The sequence below is a fragment of the Sarcophilus harrisii genome, chromosome 1, assembly GCF_902635505.1.
Source record: "Sarcophilus harrisii chromosome 1, mSarHar1.11, whole genome shotgun sequence".
Lineage (NCBI taxonomy): Eukaryota > Metazoa > Chordata > Mammalia > Dasyuromorphia > Dasyuridae > Sarcophilus > Sarcophilus harrisii.
Window position 1 is genome coordinate 240,671,820 of NC_045426.1, and position 21,312 is coordinate 240,693,131.

At 32.4% G+C, this 21,312-nt stretch overlaps 1 protein-coding gene across 6 annotated transcripts in view; it reads left to right on the forward strand.

Moving 5' to 3' along the window:
• Nucleotides 1–21,312, forward strand: part of PRR16 (proline rich 16) — a 284,921-nt gene that overhangs the window by 154,175 nt on the left and 109,434 nt on the right. For 5 of the 6 annotated variants that reach the window (XM_031938933.1, XM_031938911.1, XM_031938916.1 and 2 more), the window contains one exon: nt 3,586–4,758. In XM_031938933.1, the coding sequence (XP_031794793.1) occupies nt 3,586–4,344 (759 nt within the window). In that variant the 3' untranslated portion in view covers nt 4,345–4,758. Of the gene's footprint in view, nt 1–3,585; nt 4,759–21,312 lie in introns of those variants that run through there. The other variant, XR_004229644.1, reaches the window with a different exon arrangement.

A 21,312-nucleotide genomic window follows, 5' to 3' on the forward strand; every position in this document is an offset into this window, starting at 1 on the left:
GGCCAGTTCCAATGGTCTTGTGATAGAGCCATCTGTACCTGGAGAGAGGACAATGGGGACTGAGTGCGGAAAATCACATAGTATTTTCACTTTTTTGTTGTTTGTTTTCTTTTTGCTTTCTTTCTCATTTTTTCCTTTTTGTTCTGATTTTTCTTGTGTAGCATGATAATTATGAAAATATATATAGAAGAACTGCATATATTTAACATATATTGGATTACTGGCCATCTAAGGAAAAGGGTGAGGGAAAAGGGGGAGAGAAAAAAATTTGGAACATAAGGTTTTTCAAGAGTGGATGTTGAAAATTACTTATGCATACGTTTTGAAAATAAAAGGCTTTAAAATAAAAAAATTAATTAAAAAATGTAAATATATTGGCCATAATCAAATCTAGATTCAGGAGTAAAATGAACTCTTCATTAAAGCTATTATGTATCCTTTCATAATAGTTAATTAAGAATATGTTTTAATATCTTGTTAACTCAATAGCAAATCATGTACAATAAATCATTCTGGCATAATGCAGAAATAACATATAAAGTTTTTCTAAAAATATATCAGAAGTTGTAAGGCTTATTATATGTCAGCATGTTTAGCTATTTACTTTTTTCCCCCCAAGTAATTTGCACATTACTCTAGATACTGATTTAATCTTCTAATATCTTTCTTTAGAGCTTTAATAACTTTCTCTAGGCATTTTTACCATGATGATGGATGATGCTTGTCCTTGGGAAGATTCTTTAATTGCTTTACTTGTCCAGTAGTTCTTACCATAGAAGTATCCACCATTTATAATGGAGTATAGATGTCCTAAAGAATTTTTATACTTTCTGTAAAATAATATAGGAAAATGAATTTATTCATGACAATTTTTGGCAAATGACATTTTTGCATTATATTTTGGTATAGTAACCCAGCTGGTTGAATATATTGAACTCAAAATGAATTATTTGAAATCAATGTCTAAGTATGTATATAACCTCTTTAAACTGTTTGAGACCTTAGCATTATTTTTGTTTTCTCTGTCATTATTCTGTAGAATATATGAATTTTACGTTAACAATATTTAATGTCTTCATTTTCTTCAAACTTTTTGTTTACAGAGTTTAACAATTTCTCTGTTTCCAGTCTTATTTCACCTAGTCTTGGTTTAGTGATGGAATTAATTCTTGTAATTGCACTATTTTTCAGTATGCTTTGTTTGACTCAGAGTTGAGACTATTATTGATTAAAAAAAAAAAAAAGCTTTTTCTAGTTACTGGTATGATGTTTCCAATTTTATTTTATCTCTGTAATTCTCAAACTTAATGAAAACATTCTTATCTTCAGTCCATTTCATGTATGCTTGTGATTTGTCTGCTTTTACAGTCAGTGATGCAGCTATAGAAGTATTTCTAGAGGGTAGGTCTTGTTACTTCTCATTTATTCCTGACTGTCTTGCCTTGCTATGGTTTCAGAACAAGAGGGAACACCATTTGGCCTGCCGTCCTCAAGTATCATAATGTTTTCAACTAGAGTCATCCTATAACATTGTAACAGCTTTTATATTTCTTTTCCTTTTTAAATATGTAGCTGCATTTCATTGACTGATGGAATGACCTATTGAGTCATATATTTTAGTCCAATAATCCATTGCTTCTTGTATGCTAAACCCTCCCAGCTATTTTAACTATTCAAAGGGACATAAATTCTCCACTATAAATCTCTCTGGCTGTTGTGACCCAATTCTCCTATGACAAATTATCTCACACCATCAAAACTTGATTTGATTTTGAGTGAATAATGATTATTGTTGTTCATATTGCTATTTATCTCCCTCTCATCTTTTTCTATGGAGTTTAGGTAGAGTTAGTCCTGAAAAAAATTTCTATTTTCATATTATTTGTTTTATATTTAATGTTCTGGAGATTATTTCATAATCAGATCAAAATGCTATTTTTGAATAAATAAAAGTATCAGGATATAAATTAATCTTCTGTAGACTGATTAAAACTTATTTAGAAAGCCTAATAGGAAACAAAATAACAGGGATTATATATAATTAATACTTTTCTTATGTGGTTTTGATTTCTTCTAAGATCCCTTATATTTTTAGTTTTTATTTTCAATTCACAAATCTTACCTATTATGAACATTTGATTTGGTAACATTCATTAAAATAAATTAAACTTTTGTGGATCAATGGAAATTGCAGAACAGTTTTATTTCAGCTATAGGATTATTTGTTGAATAGTCAAAAATATCTCAAGCTCCGTATTTGTTGTATGGAGATATATTATTTGTTAATTTATAAAAGAAGGCAAGCTTTCAGCCACATAATCATGTCTTGCTATGCATTTGACAGGTGCTAAAATGTCTAAATATGTACAAATTTTCTACTATTCTCTTCCACAATATGCATCAATCAATATATCCTTTAAATAATCATTCTGTCAGTTTTAGAGTACCTGAAAGACCTTGGCAGCTTTTGTAAACAGTATTATGGCACACAGTGTCTCAGCAGGCTACTGTTCCCTTACATTTCAGTCTTTCTCTGTCCTACTTCTGTCCTATAGTTAGATTGTAGAGATAATTGAGTTGGGCTTTAATGTAATCTCTTCCTCCTGATCTTCTTTTTATTCTCTCTTCTCCTCTTAATACTATTACTACTACTATCACCACCACCACCAGTACTACTACAAACTATTGCCTTTTTTAGGTTGCTACCTAGTCTCAATGCATCTGGCCAAGAAAACTATTATATTCCTAAATTAGAACTCATTTTAATACTACTACTTATATTACTATAATATTAAAAATAACAGCAACAACAAAAAACAGTCTAATTTATCCCTATCTTTTCTTGATAATATTAAAATTTAGATAACTCAATAATAAAATACATAAGAAAACTGTTTTCTTAATGTCATTTAGCAGTCTCATTTTGGGACACTTATTTCCTTTTATGTAAACAATGAATTTAGATTTTTTGCCTTTACATAAATATTTCATGTACAGAGTCGTCTCCTAACTCTGTAACAACGAATCTCCATATTTCTCTTTCCATTCCTTTTTTTTTCCTTTTAGCTGAGGCAATTGGCTTAAGTGACTTGCCCAAGGTCACACAGCTAGGAAATGTTAAGTGTGTGAGACAAAATTTGAACTCAAGCCCATCTGACTTCGGGGCAGGTACTGTATCCACTACATCACCTAGCTGCCCCTCTCTTTCCATTTCTGAGTTGTTAGGTCAAGGAAAAAATTGTAATGTCACCTAGCCTTATTTATTCTAACATACTGATATTGCTCATTTTGCAGTGTTTTCCCCAATACATTGTAAACTCTTTGAGGATAGAAGCTGTTTGATTTTTTTGTCTTTGACCAACTGAACAGGACAGTGTCACATGATAAATGCTTTTGCTTTATTAGTGATTGCAAAAGTCATTTTATAAATCAATGAATGGTTAGTATTTATCACTTGTTCAATCTGATGTCATGAAGAGGATTGACAATGGGAAGCCTAGATTGTTCTAATTATCTTTTTTAAGAGCCTCTTCTTCATCTTTTTTTTTTTTTTTTTTTTTTTTTTGCCTTATGATTTCCATGCAGGTGGTTGATCAAATTGACACACTGACCTCTGACCTACAGCTGGAGGATGAGATGACAGACAGCTCCAAAACGGATACACTGAACAGCAGCTCCAGCAGCACAACAGCATCCAGCTTAGAGAAGATAAAAGTGCATACCAATGCGCCACTCATCAAGCCACCTGTGCACCCTTCGGCTATCCTCACAGTCCTGAGAAAACCTAACCCTCCACCTCCTCCTCCCCGACTGACACCTGTGAAATGTGATGATCCTCACAGGTCTGTGCCAACCATCAATCCTGTAAAAACTAATGGCACACTTCTCCGAAATGGAGGTTTAACTGGAGCATCAAACAAAATTCCCAATGGGGACATCTGCTGTATACCTGGCAGTAACTTGGAGAAGATACAGATGCAACCTCTGATGCACAGACCTCAGAAGGACAGGTGTCCCCAGGCAGGAACACGGGAACGGGTACGATTTAGTGAAAAGGTGCAATACCATGGGTATTGTCCCGACTGTGATGTCCGGTATAACATAAAAAACCGAGAAGTCCACATCCACAGCGACCCCCTCCACATGCCGGGAAAGCTTCCTCACCAGTGCCCTCCTCTCCCTCCCCCACCACCCCCTCTCCCTCCTTTTCCTCTGGAAAATGGAGGGTTGGGAATAAGCCACAGTAACAGTTTTCCGCCTCTCAGACCTGCAACTGTGCCTCCACCCACTGCACCTAAACCACAGAAGACCATCTTGAGGAAATCAACCACTACAACAGTGTGATGTATGCCACTTGAAAACTATTTTCATTTTTTTCTATATTATAAACATAAAATAATAGATAATGATGAGCACTTTCTACTCAAGCAATAAGAAGCCCAAATATATTACAGCCTGTGTTCAGTGAAGTGGCATAAAATCACCTGGTAAGTGGAGAGAACAATGATTACATCTCAAATATAAAAAAAAACATTTCTAGTATTAAAATTCTGTGCTAATACCGATTTCAGAATGGATTTTTACTTATAGATGGTTTAAATTGTAATATGGTTTTTATTTATTTTATTAGACAGATAGATAAATAGATTGATATTGATATGTCATAAGAAAGGTTGTTTATTATTTTTTTTCAAGACATAATAAATCACTGCCCAGAGATTTAGTCATATTGTTAAATTTGGTAAAAAAAATTAAAGTAAGGAATATTACTGATAAATATATATATATATATATATATATATATATATATATTGCTTTTTAAAAGAGCATATTTGCAGTGTTTTAAACTTATTTGATCATACTTAAATATCAGTCTCTGAGTGCCATATAAGGAAGTCAAGTGATAGCTTCATCTTATCTAATTATGAATATATATTGACATTTTTATAATCTAAAATTTTCCTTGGTGGTAATTTGATGGTGTGACTAGTAAGTGGTCTGAAACAGCAGAAGCAACTAAATAATGATTTAGGATCAGGAAAAAAATATGGTTTTAAAATCTTTTCTTTTTCTGCCCATTTTAATGAAGCAACACATTACCTATTCTATTGTAGCTATATCATGTTTGAAATATATGCATTTTATGAAAAATCTTACTTTATGCCAGAAATAAAATTACAGGTATTTTCATGTTATACATGTTGATGAATACAGCTTAAGGTACAGAACCTTTGTGACCAATTAAAGTCTTTGGACTTCTCTTAACCATTGAAATAAAGGCATGTTTTGGTTTTTTTTTTGGGTTTTTTTTCTTCTTCAATCAGGAGATTCTGAATTCTGGAGCAAATCTGTAGTATATAACACAGGATATAAATTGATGCTGGTATCCTAATTGCCTCAGAATTGGGCATCCATTAAAGGAGAAGACCTTTTTTTAATTTCATAGTTCTAAGTTGTATCATTTTAGAATTTTGCCTTGAGACTTACAATTTACATTATTTGAAGATTATCTTTTATCCATAAAATATGAAGGACGTGAACTAGGTGTTCTAAAATCTCCTGCAACTCTAACATTCTAAGATTATTGTGATTTAAGTAGCTGTTTATAACCATTATTTTAAAAAACTAACATTCTATTTTAGATCAAATTGATTAAGAAGGTGAGCAAACAGCTTTTTTATTGACTTTTATTTATCATTGTTACTGGTGGTGTTTTGAGGAACAATTCATGGGACTGAATAGGTCTAAACTTAAATTAATATATCAGCCAAAAAAAAAGAATCTGATATATTCAACAAACATGTGTGTACAATATGTGTACGATCAAACTTAGAATACATAGTCTTATCTTCTGTTTTTGCCATTTCCTTCATACTGATGAACTTATTCTATGTATTCCCCTTTAGATTAACCTGCATATCCAATATATTACCCAGTTTTCTGTCCTTTCAAATAGCTATCATCTTGATACAGACGTTCATCAACTCTTATTTATATTATTTACAAAATACCTTTTTGTCTCCCAACTCTCAACTATCTTTCTCTATTAATCTGTCCTAAATTAAGTTGCAAATGTATTTTTCCTAAAGCATAGCTCCAATCATACCATCATGTCTCCTTAGTAAGCACCATTGGTTTCAGTGAAAGCTCCTAGATTAAATAAAAAAATTTTCTGGCATATATAGTCCCTCACTATTTATACCTTTCCCTTCTTCCCCTAACCTCTAGTCTTTTTACAATATGCTCTCCTTTGTGTAATCTAGGAACCAAAGCAGTGGATTACTTACTGTGTATAAAATACTCTATCTCGGTATTCTATGCCTTTGTACTAGTTGTTTGCCATGCTTGTATTAGAACCATAATGACACTGAAAATTACTTATCAAGTAAAATTTAATATATCTGACCAGAAGAAGACTCTGATCCTCTTAGGGAAAAGGGAGCACCAGGTACAGAAGTGAGAGAAACTATATACTTGTTAACTCCACATAGTCCCCTCCCTTCAGAGAACAGATTGGTTCATTCTCTTCTGAATTACAATCTTTCTAATAAATCCACTCTATGAGTCTTCCTAAATATGTATAAGCATGTAGCCCCTCCCTCATCATAAATCCCAGGTGCAAAAATGGCAGAAAAAACTCCTGGGGGGGGGTGTGTTGTTTATTATTCAATTAGCCTACTAAAAAGGCAAAATAGTGATCTGGTTAAGTCAGCTCATTGAAGCCAACCAAGTTGAGCTGGATCAGTTATTATCTTAAACTTGTGGTTTTCTTAAACCACAAGACTCTTTTTGATTGGCTGAGTCCACCTGTGCCTTTCTAGCTCCCCAATTCCTTGTTTGCTCTAGGCTTCTAAGAGATTAAAACTTAATTGTCTGTGGCAATCTAACCTTCCTTAATTTCTCACATTCTTAAAATCCATTGGTCAGTGGTACTTATAATTCACTACCTTGAAGTTTACAGCACTCTGTGGAAACCTAACTTTTCAGTATTTCTCACACCTGGAATGTTCTGTTTTCTCATTTGTCTTTTAGCTTTTCAGGTATCCCCCAATACTCATGTAAGAAACAAAATATCTTACCAAGAACTGAAGAATGCAGGAAAGATTTATTTTAAATACTGCAAGAATGGGAGTCTGGGTTAGTAGACACACCTTGGAAACTACAAAGGCAGTATTTTATCTCCTATCCTCAAGTACAAGTCCTTCTTCCCATTCCCTATTAATTGGTATAGAAGGTATTCTATAAGAATCTCCACCTCTCATTACCCAGCCAATCCCTGCCCACAATGAGGTTACATCCTAGAAGAGGGAAGATAACAGCGGAGGGATTGGGACAAAGAATAAAAGATTCTTTTCAAATCTCAGACCACTACCCCTGATTACAAAAGCCAGTCCCTGCCTACCTTCTCCCAAAGGAGATTACATTCTTGCATTCTTTTGGGGGAAATAACCTTCATCCTTGATAACTATGAAAACCAAATAAAAGCCCATCAATTTTTCATAATCAGGTCAAATCACACCTTCTATAACAGGCCTACTTGTTCCCCATTCTTAGACCTTCCCTCTCTCTTTGCCTTTCATTTATTTTAAATATATGTTCCAAGTGCATAGATATTTTCATGTTTGTTTCTGTTCTTACTAATGTTTTGAATCTATTTAGGATTTATTTGCTGAATTCTTTTACTTCATTATTTATTAGTATACTTCTAGAATTTATTGTACCAATATTTCAGTTTGCCAAAATGATAATTCTCCAACATTCATTTGAATGTAATCTTTTCATTTAAAACTATATAATCTTCCAAAACATGGAAATTAGTTAAGCTGGAGCGTCATATTTGTCTTGAAAACTGTAATTATGGTAACATAGAACACAAATTATCATTTTATTGTTAGTTTATATTGCTTCTAAAAATTAAATTTTGAAGCACAAGTTATATAAAGCACAAAACAGAAAATACTTCATTTCCTCTTTCCTTCAGTGCTAAGAGCAGAAAAATTCACATCAAGAGCAGTCTATTTTAAATGAAAAATGTTTTATCTTAATTTAAATGTTCAGTATTCTACAGGCCAAACATCTGTATTTTGGGAAAAACATTATTCCTTAAAGATGTTATGCAATTATCTATCTTTTACAATAACATCTTTTGTTATTGAATATACCGGAAAAGACTTTTTTTCATCCTGAAATAAGTTTCATGTTTAGAGTTTAAATCCAAGCTATTTTTTTTTTCCACTGAAGATGTCATTATTTCTATAAGAGTTTGAGTAAAAATAGCAGGGGAAAAATAATGAAAATGATAAAATCACTGCATGCTCTTCTTATAATGGTTATTGATAAAAACAGACAATAACAAGTTTGAAATCTTTGTTTTTAAATAGTTTCTAACTTTAAAGAAAGAGCTCCCTAAAAAAGAAAATAAGTGGGGATAAGAAAAATATGTATCATTTTTTTTTCAGTCCTTATAGTATTAGGAAGAAAGCTGACAAGGTATTTATATCCATTGCTCTGTAGCTTAAATCTAATGCTCAATAATAAATATGGAATTATTCAATTTTGTCAATCAAATCAGTTCCATTCACTTAAGGAATTAGGATTTTTTTTTTTTTTAATTTAATAGCCTTTTATTTACAGGTTATATGCATGGGTAACTTTACAGCGTTAACAATTGCCAAACCTCTTGTTCCAATTTTTCACCTCTTACCCCCCACCCCCTCCCCCTAGATGGCAGGATGACCAGTAGATGTTAAATACATTAAAATATAAAAGATACACAATAAGTATACATGACCAAAACGTTATTTTGCTGTATAAAAAGAATCAGACTCTGAAATATTGTACAATTAGCTTGTGAAGGAAATCAAAAATGCGGGGTGGGCATAAATATAGGGATTGGGAATTCAATGTAATGGTTTTTAGTCATCTCCCAGAGTTCTTTCTCTGGGCGTAGCTGGTTCAGTTCATAAGGAATTAGGATTATATCCATATGACCTTTTATTAATGCCAAAATAGCTTGATGAAATAATGAAAATATGTCATGGTGCTCTTTAGCTTCACTTGAATAGCTCAATTACTCTTTTTAGTCTGAGGGAATTACAATATTTTAAATAATCAGATATCCCTATAAACATATCATTCAAAATATATGAAACTCTTTATCTGAATGTTCTAATTATATTTTCTTGATTGATTCCGTAAAGAACTCTTTGTGTAATTGAATTTGGAAAGTTATAACCCAATTATAAATCTCATTTTTGTGAAATCACCATAAAATATTTTCCATTAAGATACTGATCATGTTCTAGAGTATTCCAGTTTAGGTCTTCATGCTTTATCCCACCTTAATTTCATGTCATTAATATACTTTGGCAAAATATGAACTGAGAGTTATCATCACAGATTAAGCTATCATATACTCTGATAAAATGATAAATATTTCGAAGTTAAGGAATAATTTCCTTTTAGTAAAACCTTTAAAAATAAAACATATAGCATCATTGAATAGAAGATGCTCTATGAAACATTTAATCTGAAAATCATTAGCTGTCCCTATGTCTATATTGTATATTCTGAGCTTGTGTGTAATGTATGACATGGAGTAATTAAACCCAAGGATGGAACATCTCAGAATTTATTTTAACTAACTGAAAAACTGCATAATTCTAAAGTAATGGCAGGTCTAGTGCTATCAGATATTGTACACAGCAGTATAAGGCATAAAACTGAAGCATTTTAACAGCTTGATTGTGTAGCAATTACCCAGTGTGTATTTTATGGTAAGCAATTGGATTTTATCATGCTGACTTTTTTGTGATGCAAGAGAAGCTTAAAGAGTGGCATGGAGATGCTCAGCAAATGAGCCTCTATTTAAAATGTGATTAAGTCACAATGGGATATAATGTAAGGAGAATAACAAAAATAGACTGTATTAAGGTGGAGTTATTTGTGTTTGTCCACATTTTTTTTCCTTTCAATAGCAAAATAAACAGTAGAATATACTGTCATCTTTGGGTAGACAGAATTTTAATATTGACTTACACTTGGATAATCCACTTCTTTATTTCTTTTTTATTATTAAATTAAATATTTATGAATTAAATGTAAAAATAATTAACAATTAAAAATTTGACTTCCAATTTTCCTCTTCCTATCCCTTGCCCCTCGTTGAGAAAGCAAGCAATTTGATTTTGATTATACATGGAGAGTCATGCAAAGGATACTATGCTGTTAACCATGTTACCAAAAAAAAAAAAAAAACCATAAATAAAATGTACAAAAAGAAAGTTTTTTTTTGTTTTTTTTTGTTTTTTTTTTTAAGGATAATTCTATCTGTATACAGGGTTCATTAGTTCTCTCTCTCTGGAGTCAGTTGGCATTTTCCATTATAGTTCCTTTGGAGTTGTCTTGTTTTTGAATGACTAAGTCTTTCACAGCTGATATTTCTGTTACTGTATACAAAGTTCTTCCCACTTCACTTTACTATACTTCATGTAACTCTTTCCAGAATTTTCCAAAACCATCCTGTTTATCATTTTTTATAGAAAAATAGAATTCTATCATAATCATATACTATTCCCCAATTGATGGACAATTTGATTTCCTATGCTTTGACACACAAAAAGAGCTGCTATAAAAATATTTGTATAAAATTTTTTTGATCTCCTGGAAGAAAGACCTAGTAGTGGTATTTCTGGATAAAAGAATACACCCAGTTGTATAGCTCTTTGGAGATAGTTCCAAATTGTCCTTCAAAATAGTTGGATTAGCTCACCACGCTATCTAAAGTACATCAGTGTCTCATTTTTTCTAAATCCTCTCAAGTATTTGTAATTTTTTCTTTTCTTTTGTGTTAGCTCATCTGATAGTTATGTGGCAGTATTTCAGAATTATTTTAACTTGTATTTCTCTAATTAGTAATGGACTAGAGCATTTTTTCATGTGACAAAGTTGATTGCTTTTATTTCTTCTCCTTCTGAAAACTTCCTGTTCGTATCTTTTGACCAATTTTTAATTAGGGGTTGGCTCTTATTTACGTGTATGTCTTGATATCCTACATATTTAAGAAATGATGCCTTCATCAAGGAACTTACTATAAATTATTTCCTAGTTTCCTAATCTCTTTCTAATTTTGTTTTTTTTTTTTTTTTGAAGTTTCACATACAATCCTTTTATTCTTGCTCAGCTATATCTTTTTTTTTTCTTTTTTTTTTTCTTTTATTTAATAGCCTTTTATTTACAGGATATATACATGGGTAACTTTACAGCATTAACAATTGCCAAACCTCTTGTTCCAATTTTTCACCTCTTACCCCCACCCCCACCCCCTCCCCTAGATGGCAGGATGACCAGTAGATGTTAAATATATTAAAATATAACTTAGATACACAATAAGTATACATGACCAAAACATTATTTTGCTGCACAAAAAGAATCAGACTCTGAATTATTGTACAATTAGCTTGTGAAAGGAAATCAAAAATGCAGGTGTGCATAAATATAGGGATTGGGAATTCAATGTAATGGTTTTTAGTCATCTCCCAGAGTTCTTTTTCTGGGCATAGCTAGTTCAGTTCATTACTGCTCCATTAGAAATGATTTGGTTGATCTCGTTGCTGAGGATGGCCTGATCCATCAGAACTGGTTATCATCTAGTATTGTTGTTGAAGTACATAATGATCTCCTGGTCCCGCTCATTTCACTCAGCATCAGTTCGTGTAAGACTCTCCAGGCCTTTCTGAAATCATCCTGTTGGTCATTTCTTACAGAACAGTAATATTCCATAATTTTCATATACCACAATTTATTCAGCCATTCTCCAACTGTTGGACATCCATTCAGTTTCCAGTTTCTAGCCACTACAAAAAGGGCTGCCACAAACAATCATGCACATACATATCCCTTTCCCTTCTTTATAATCTCTTTGGGATATAATCCCAGTAGTAACACTGCTGGATCAAAGGGTATGCAGTTTGATAACTTTTTGAGCATAGTTCCAAACTACTCTCCAAAATGGTTGGATTCGTTCACAACTCCACCAACAATGCATCAATGTCCCAGTTTTCCCACATCCCCTCCAACAATCATCATTATTTTTTCCTGTCATCTTAGCCAATCTGACAGGTGTGTAGTGGTATCTTAGAGTTGTCTTAATTTGCATTTCTCTGATTAATAATGACTTGGAGCATCTTTTCATATGACTAGAAATAGTTTCAATTTCTTCATCTGAGAATTGTCTGTTCATATCCTTTGACCATTTTTCAATTGGAGAATGGCTTGATTTTTTATAAATTAGAGTTAATTCTCTATATATTTTGGAAATGAGGCCTTTATCAGAACCTTTGACTATAAAAATATTTTCCCAGTTTATTGCTTCCCTTCTAATCTTGTCTGCGTTAGTTTTGTTTGTACAAAAACTTTTCAGTTTGGTATAATCGAAATTTTCTATTTTGTGATCAGTAGTGATCTCTAGTTCTGCTTTGGTCATAAAGACCTTCCCCCTCCACAGGTCTGAGAGGTAAACTATCCTATGTTCCTCTAATTTATTAATAATTTCATTCTTTATGCCTAGGTCATGAACCCATTTTGACCTTATCTTGGTGTACGGCGTTAAGTATGGATCAATGCCTAGTTTTCTCTTTCTAATTTTGACTGCATTAATTTTGTTTGTACAAAACCTTTTTAATTTCATGCAATCAAAATTATATATTTCACTTCCCATAATTCTTTCCAAAACTATTTTGGTCATAAACTTTCCCTTTCCCCTTATCAATAGACCTGATGGATACATTTTCCCATGCTCCCTAATTTTTTATGAAATAACTCTTTATGTCTATTTTTTTATTTTGTCCTTGTTCGTGTGGTCCTGGGTAGCTAGATAAGCATTAGGAGAGAAAGCCTGATGTACTGATCATAATAACCCTTGAGGCAAATAGGGAAGGGCATTGATGAGATCAGCACCACCTTACAGCCCGACCCACTCCAGGACATCTTGGGAAACCCCAAGACACTATATCCAATCAGAGAGTCAAATTAGCATGCCAAACCCCTCCATATTAAATTCCCCCTATAAATCTGCCTTTGACTTTTGTCATCTCTCATCTTTGCTGAATCCTTTTGGGGTTAGCATTGTCTTTCTTCTGTTTCCCTCCTCCATACCTCATGGTATCTTTCTTCTTGTTACAGCTAACTTTTAAAAGGTACCAAACTCTTTTATGGACTTAGTCTGCCAGTCAGTGTTGTACTCCAACCTCATGGCATAGTCCCTTTCTCCTGATTAATTGTGATTTCCCTTGGGGAACTTGTCTTTCACCTTGCTACTTGTTAAAAGCCTTATATATGTATACCCATATACCCTCCCAAATCTATTTCATATTTACCAGTCCTGTTGTTTCTTCATGTTGTCTATAACTCTTCTTGTAAACAAAGGTACTTTTTAGCAAAGAAAATGGCCTTGCATATTCATCATATGTGCCTTGCATCTTGTGCCTTGTATTTTAACTAAAAATTGCTACCCTAAATTCATCATTTTTATATATGAAGTAAGATACTGATCTATGCTTAGTTTATGCAAAATTGATTTCCATTTTTCTCAGAATTAATTTAGGGAAAAGTGTCATTTTTGTTATATTGACTTCAACAACCCATGAGTAATTCATATTTCTTAAGCTTTTTAGATCTGCTTTTATTTGTGTGAAAAGTGTTTTGCAATTGTGTTTATACAAACTCTGGATTTATCTTAGCAGGCAACTTCCCAAGTATTTTATATTGTCTGCCATTATTTCAAATTGAATTTTTCTTCCTATTGCTGCTATGTTTTGTTTGTAGCATACAGAAATACTAATGATTTGTTTGGGTTTATTTTATGTCTTACAACTTTGCTAAGGTTGTTAATAGTCAACTGACTTTTAGTTGATTTTTTATTGTTTGGTAAGTATACCAACACATAATCTAAAAAAAAGTGATAGTTTTTCTCTTCATTGACATTTTTATTCCTTCAATTTCTTTTCTTTTGTCTCTTTTTGCTTTTATTTCTATAATTGACAATTGTAGTGCAAAACTGAATAATAGTGGTTGATATGACTAATGCAGACACTAGATGATGGTAGATACCAAATGTTGAGGTCTAATCATTTTAAGAAATAACAATGGCCATTCTCTTCAACAAAAAGCAGATTTATTTAGGGAAGAGTGTACAAGCAAAATGAAAGGATATAATATATACTAGAAATAGTAAACATAAAATAAAGTTGGGAGCACATAGAAAGGGATAGAAAGGGCAAGTTCCCTAGTAGAACTTGGCATTTGTCAGGAGAAAGGAAATAGTCCATGAGGTTAAGGCATGCCCTTTGCTGGAAAGCTTAAATCCTGAGAGGAATTTAGTACCCCAAAGAATTATCTAGCTAAAAGGAGGAAAAGTGAGATTGAGAAACATAGTAGAATTAGGGAGACCACCACAAGACATAAATAGGGTCAGGAGAGACCACATGGCATGGGTGAGGGATAAGGGGAAAGACATTATGAGGCAGAGTTTGAGGTGTATTGACTCAAAGGAAGACAGTAGGTATGGCATGGTATGAGTATGAGTATGGTGTCTACCCTTAGGGACATGACTGGAAGTCTGACGTGACATGGCAAGGTGAGGCTGCTCAAGATCCCTACAGAGGATGGGGTTTGAAATAATTTGGATTTCTAACTGGATTACCTTCTAGAGAGTAGGACCATGGAGCTAAACTGATCTCTCTCAGTGCCTTTTCCTTACTTGTACCAAGGATCAAGTTTTCATTTTCTCTCTACTCGATACACCCAACATTCAGAACCTCATCAGTGGTGATCATGAAAATCCTTGGTTAAGTCCTGATCTTACTGAGAAGATTTCAAGTTTATATCAATTACACTTAATTCTTCCTCTTGGCTTTCATATAAATGCTATTTATTATTTTTTTTTCCTGAGGCAATTGTTAGTTAAGTGACTTGCCCAGGGTCACACAGCCAGGAAATGTTAAGTGTCTAAGGCCAGATTTGAACTCAGGTCCTCCTGACTTCAGGGCTGATACTCTTATCTACTTTACCACCTAGCTGCCCCTGCTACTTATTATTTTTAAAAAGATTTCCTCGATATCTAGTTTTCCTAATGAGATGAATCTTGTATTTTGTCAAATGCATTCTTGTACCTATTGATATAATCATCTGGTTTTTATTATTTTTGTTATTGATATGGCCAATTATGCTGATAGTTTTCCTAATATTAGACCAGTTCTATATTCCTAGTATAAATCTAACCTGTCAGAGTATTTGATCTTGGTGACATACAACCTCTATTCTCAAAGAGGACCAATGACATCTGGAAGGTGATGTCTTGACTTCACATGAATTGGATTTAAGTGGGCAGAGCTGTGCAAAGTTGTCAGTCTAACTCTTTCCTTTAGAGTCATTGCAGTCCTATAGAAAAACAAAAATCTAGATGACTGGAAATGGCCTGTCATGGGTGACCTTGGACTCTTTTGTCTGAGGAAATACCAATTTAATGACTAAGAGCTACATGAGAATTGATTTAAAAAAAAAAAAAGTGGTCCAATTTGCCTCACAAAATCAACCTTTTAGGGAAAGACCTTCAGAGTTTCTGGCCTGAATAGAAAATAGTTGCTATTTCCACTCATTCTAAGCCATCAAAACCTAAGCAATGAGCCACAGAAGCTTGGACTGTGGGTTATTATTGGGCATTTAATGAAAGCCTGAGTGATTTGAATTTAAAGACATAGTTAGGTGGTTCCATGTGAAACACAATGGGCTTTTTAAAAGCTTGTTATTTCAGAGTTATATTTCAAATAAATTGTCCCAGTTTTCTGAGCAAAATAGAGGAATAATATATATATATATATACATAATCCAGCCTTACAAACCCAAAGCAAGGAACTAAATTTTGGTGGGATGTTTTGGTTCAACCTTCATTCACAAAGAGAACCAATGAAATCAGGAGACTAATGTTTTGATTTCTCTGTGAATTTGATTTAATTGAGACTGAGCAAGTAAGAATCAAGATAAAAGATAGCCCAATTTACCATCACAAAACTATCATATTTCTCCACTCTACTTCATTGTTCTACAATGAATGCTTAAAGTCGCCATGTCATTGTAGCCTATCAACAATACATTGGCATTAAAAAAAAAAAAAAGACTTATAAAGACTAATATTTATTGAAAGTCAAGAGGTAGCTTGCCTAAGCTAATCACCATTTGTAACATTTTTCTGACCATTTCTCAAGGTTATAACCCCTTTCCTAAGACATTAAAATTGACTTAGGTAGGAAAGGTGTAATGGCAATTGTAATAAGACTGAATCCTCTTTGTAAAGGTTTACATCTTGAACACTTGAGGAAAAGAAATATCATGATAAGCAGTGAATGAATCTTTCCTACATATCTCTAGCTGATACAGCTTCCAGAAACAAATCTAAGCACTGTGGAATCCATCTCTTTTTCAAAAACCACCCAACAGTGGTGATATTTCTTTCCCATTGTCCAAGAAGGCAACTTGTATCACTATCTTGTAGTCTCAGGAACCATAACTATAGTACTTTCTGTGCCTTAACATGGTCTGCCATTCCTTTGATCAACACAAACTAAAAGGAAAAAACCCTGCTTTACTCTTTCCCTACAAAAATTTTGAAGATATTGGAAAATGTATGTTCATATCAAGTTCCTATCTTACCCATGGCCTCAGCAATATATTTCTTACCCTTAATTAGATTCTCATTTATCTGTTTTACTGATGCCTTTTGTTTTACTTTATATTTTTCCAAATTGTACTTCTTTTCTCTACTGTGTGAATAACCTATTTTAACAAAGATTAGAAAAGCAAATTCCAGCAAAGCATCTGATGTATAATCCTTTCTGAAAATATACTCAATATTGTATGAAGGCCCACAGTCCCCCGTTTCAGTAGTAAAATTGAGGGAAACACATTTTCTCATCTCTTCTTTATGGCCAAGCTTGGCCATTATAATTTCAATTTTGTTTTACAATTTTTTATTGTTATAATCATTGTGTATATTATTTTACCAGTTCTGTTTACTCCCCTAAATTAGATTTTTTTGTATTTTTTGATATCAACATTATTTCCAAATTTATATTTAGTCTTTTTCCAGACCTCTTAACCAAGATTTCACATTGTCTACACAACTTATTTCATGGATGTGCTATCACATTCTCAAATTCAACTTGTCTAAGACAAAGTTTAATACTCACATCCATTCTCATTTCCACAAAAAAAAACCCTGATCTTTTCTTTCTGACTTTATTGTTTCTGACCATCACAAGATTCATCTACTTTACCATGTCTGATACTTTACTGTTACTTTTTTAATCTTCTCTCCTTCATATCACATATCCAAACAGTTCCAATTTTGTCAGTTACACTTCTTCAATATCTCTCATATTTATCCCTTTGTTTCCTTCCCAGTTTTTATTTATTCTCTCATTTACCCTATTTTAGGCCTACATTGCCAACCACCAGACTATTAATCTTTTAGCAAATCTTTTCACTTTTCTTCTCTTGGCCTTTCTAATCCATCTTTCATAATACTGACAGAGAAATATTCCTTATGATGAAATTTGGTCTTTTAAGATCTCAAACTCAAAATATCTAGTTTCTTCTAGTTATCTAGTAAATGAGATTTAAATTCCTTAATTGGATTTTATAGCTCTTCACAAAATTGTAATATAATTGAAAGAACACTATATTTGTGACTTTGTTCATCCATTTGGGTCTCAGATATCTCCTTTGCAAAATGAGAGAGTTGAGGAGAAAACAACAGCAATTAATTCTAAAGTCCAGCTCTGAGTCTATGATTTAATAATCTGATACCACTCTGCCTTTCAAGGTACATTTCAAAAAACTTACCTACACATAATATAGCCAAAGTGGACTACTTTTCATTCCTCATGAATGCTTCATCCTCTTTCATTTCTGTGCCTTTATTCATGTTGTACCCTTTTAGAATTCCCATCCATCTTTCCTCTCTTAAATTAACTTTCTTATTGAACAGATCACCTTTTTTCAACCATAAGTTGTTAAGAATTTATTCCTCCTTGGTCCACAAATAGAATTTTGGGTTTTACTCCTGTATTTTTAATTTATTTTTCCTGTACAATAATACAAGTAAAAGTACAATAAAAATCAATATGAAACTGTGGATAGAGTGCAGACCCTAGAACTGATAAGTCTGAATTCAATTCTGATTCACAAATAACGTGTAACTCTTGAGAAGTTACTTATCCTCTCTGGGCCCAGACTACTTTCTAAGTCTTCAAATTACAAAAGAAAAAGTTTTTAATCTTCTTTGGTGTATTGGGGATGGGGGGAGGAAAAAGCATTCCCCTACTGGAATTTCCTTATACCAAAGAAGTCATGGGTCTAGGAGTTGCAGAGAATTGTATGGCTTTTGAGGGCATATTTCATGTCTCTCAATAACAGTCTTCATGAGAATGTGGTTCATATCTTATTTAAATTTTATGTATTTCTCATCAATGAATATAGTATTCCTGTATATAATAAGCATATAGTAAAGGCATGCTTCACAAAGGGATAATTGTGAATTTTATTTCCAGCGCCAGTTATTCATTATGTGTCCAATCATATGCCATTGATTTCCTTTGTCATTCAATTTGTCATTACTTAGTTTCATGTCTTCTTTTATATTGTCAGCTCCTTGTGAGGAGTCATATATACATATATATGTACAAACATACACATATACATAAATATATTTTACATGCATGCATACATATATGATTATCTGATATATGATACACCAAGCACAATTTTATTGCCATACTAGATATGAAATAGATCTCCATTAAATGAATGTAACAAGTGAAAGATAATAGTAAATAAAGAATATTTTCTCCATAAGGATTCATAAACAATATCAACGATATCCCTAAAAGTGCTAGGGCTATTCTGAGATATTGTACCTATCAATATTAATTCTTTATCTAGAACTTGTATGGAACATAAAAGTTAGGTGAAAAGTTGTGAATATTTTAGAGATGACATAGGACATGGAATCACAGAAATGTGATGAAAATCACAGCCAGAGGAGATCTTAGAAATCATCTAGTATATCACCCTTATTACAGAGGCAAAAAAAAAAAAAAAAAAAAAAAAAAAAAAGATGGCTAGATAGGTTCAGGAAAATTCCCAGAGTCATGGATGAAAAAAAAAAAAGTTGTTGTTTCAAGTGACACAATTCCCTATTTTGAATTTGAAATGAGCAGTTTCTAGATTGTGGAATGACACTTTGGAATTCTATAGTTAGCAACTTAGAATAGTATGAAAGACCCAACATAGAAGGGTGTAATATAAAATATTAGCTATATAAAATATATCTAGGCCAAGAAAAGTGGGAAATACATGTATAAATGGAAGAACAATATTTGCAGTTGAAGTTAAAAGTAACTTAGAAGCTATAAAAATGCACTAAAAAGTTTTGACATGAAATAGCATAAAATGAAATGGCATAAAAGAAAGACTACATGTATGTTACTTATTTGAAGATGTAATTGCCATTTTTTAGGGTCTTCCTAGATTGTGACTATTAATGAAACTTTTATATCTATAAATAGTCATTCTTATGCATATCTTTTCCAAAATTGTTTAACTCCAAATATTAAGAAAATACTACTCTGAAAAAAAAGAATTTTTTAAAAAATATATACCCTCTTATTTGATATTTTATTGTATGATGGAAAATAGAGGTCTATATTTTCTTGTTATACTCAGGAGAAATATATAAAGTTTGGTTTGATTTAATTGAATATGATAAACAGGATTTATGATAGTTCTTTATTTTAAATGCTTTAGGGTTTATAATTTAGCCATTAATTAATACACCAATATGAATACAATATCCATTGGCCAGGGACCACTATCCAAAACACTACTGGTAATAAGAAAGCCAGAATATAATACATTCTGAGTACTCCATAAATCATAGGATGAATTTTCATTTTATTTCAGAATTTTAAAGCTGAAACAGGTACGTTAGAGGACAAATTATTCAGCTTATTACCAGAAAAAGAATTTCCTTTATGATATTCCAGAGAATTAGTTATTTGTCTGAAAACCTCCAATGATAGCTAATCTGTTATCTCCTAACTTTTTTGAGGAAAGTGCATCTTTATATTAAAAAATTATGTTTAATCTGATAATAATGAGATAAGAGGTGCACTTGAAAGTAAGATTTTAGGATTGTACTTAGGCCAATAATTTAATTGTTACAATGGGCTACTAACTATAAGCTTCTAAGAAAACAATAGCTTCCATACTTGCTCAAAAGAAAAAACATCTAAAAAGTAAAGGCATAAATAATAGATTAAAAATGATAGGCTGGAATAAGTTCTAGTAAATCACAAAAGGGAAAATAGAAGTTTATATTTGGTAAATTGTTCTTAATGATTGATTGGGACATGAAATTAGCCCAGAACTGCTAGTTGCTGAAATGTATTCAGAGACAGATAAAGAATTTTGTTCAAATCAGAAGGAACCAAACACAGGGACTTTTTTCCTCCCCTTTTTGTGTTTAAAAAAATTCCTGAATTTTACAACAACAAAAAATTCTAAATATTAAGAAAAAATATGGGGGATTATATAACAAACCATGAATCTCCATTTCATACCACTTACTTTAAAAAAGTATTTTAGCAATTCCATGGATTATTTTGAAAAATGTCTTCTTTGTGCTTCTCTAAGAACTTCCTTCCTTCCTTCTGAATTTTTAAAAATAATTCTTCTGTGACAGCTAGTTTGTTATAAGAGGTGATCTTTATTCAAAAAACAAGAGAAAGTGGGGAAAACAAACATGCAGAATCCTTTAGCATAATAAACAAAATCAGGTACACAGTGGGTAAATTTTAAGTCTTTCACCTAAGCATCTTTCAGCACAGATTTTCTGAAGATATATATATGGTTGGTCATTGAATTAATGATGATCAGAGTATTTAAAATTAATTGCTCTTTCCAAGCTTTTCCTTAATTTTGAGTCTAAATTTGCCTTCCTGCAAATGCTCACCATTATTCTTGGTTCTGTCATAATGTAACCTTTCTGATTTCCTTCATGTCAGTCTTTAAAATATTTGAAGCAGCAATCTTTTCAAACTCATCATTCCTTTCCCCTCCCAAGTTAAAAAAGGGGTTCGTAGTTCTCTGTGTGTGTATGAGTATGTGTATGTGTACAAGTATATGAGATGAGCTTCCTTGGAAGTCTGATGAAACTTATGCACCCCTTCTGAGAATTTTTTTTCCTTGTGGGATAAT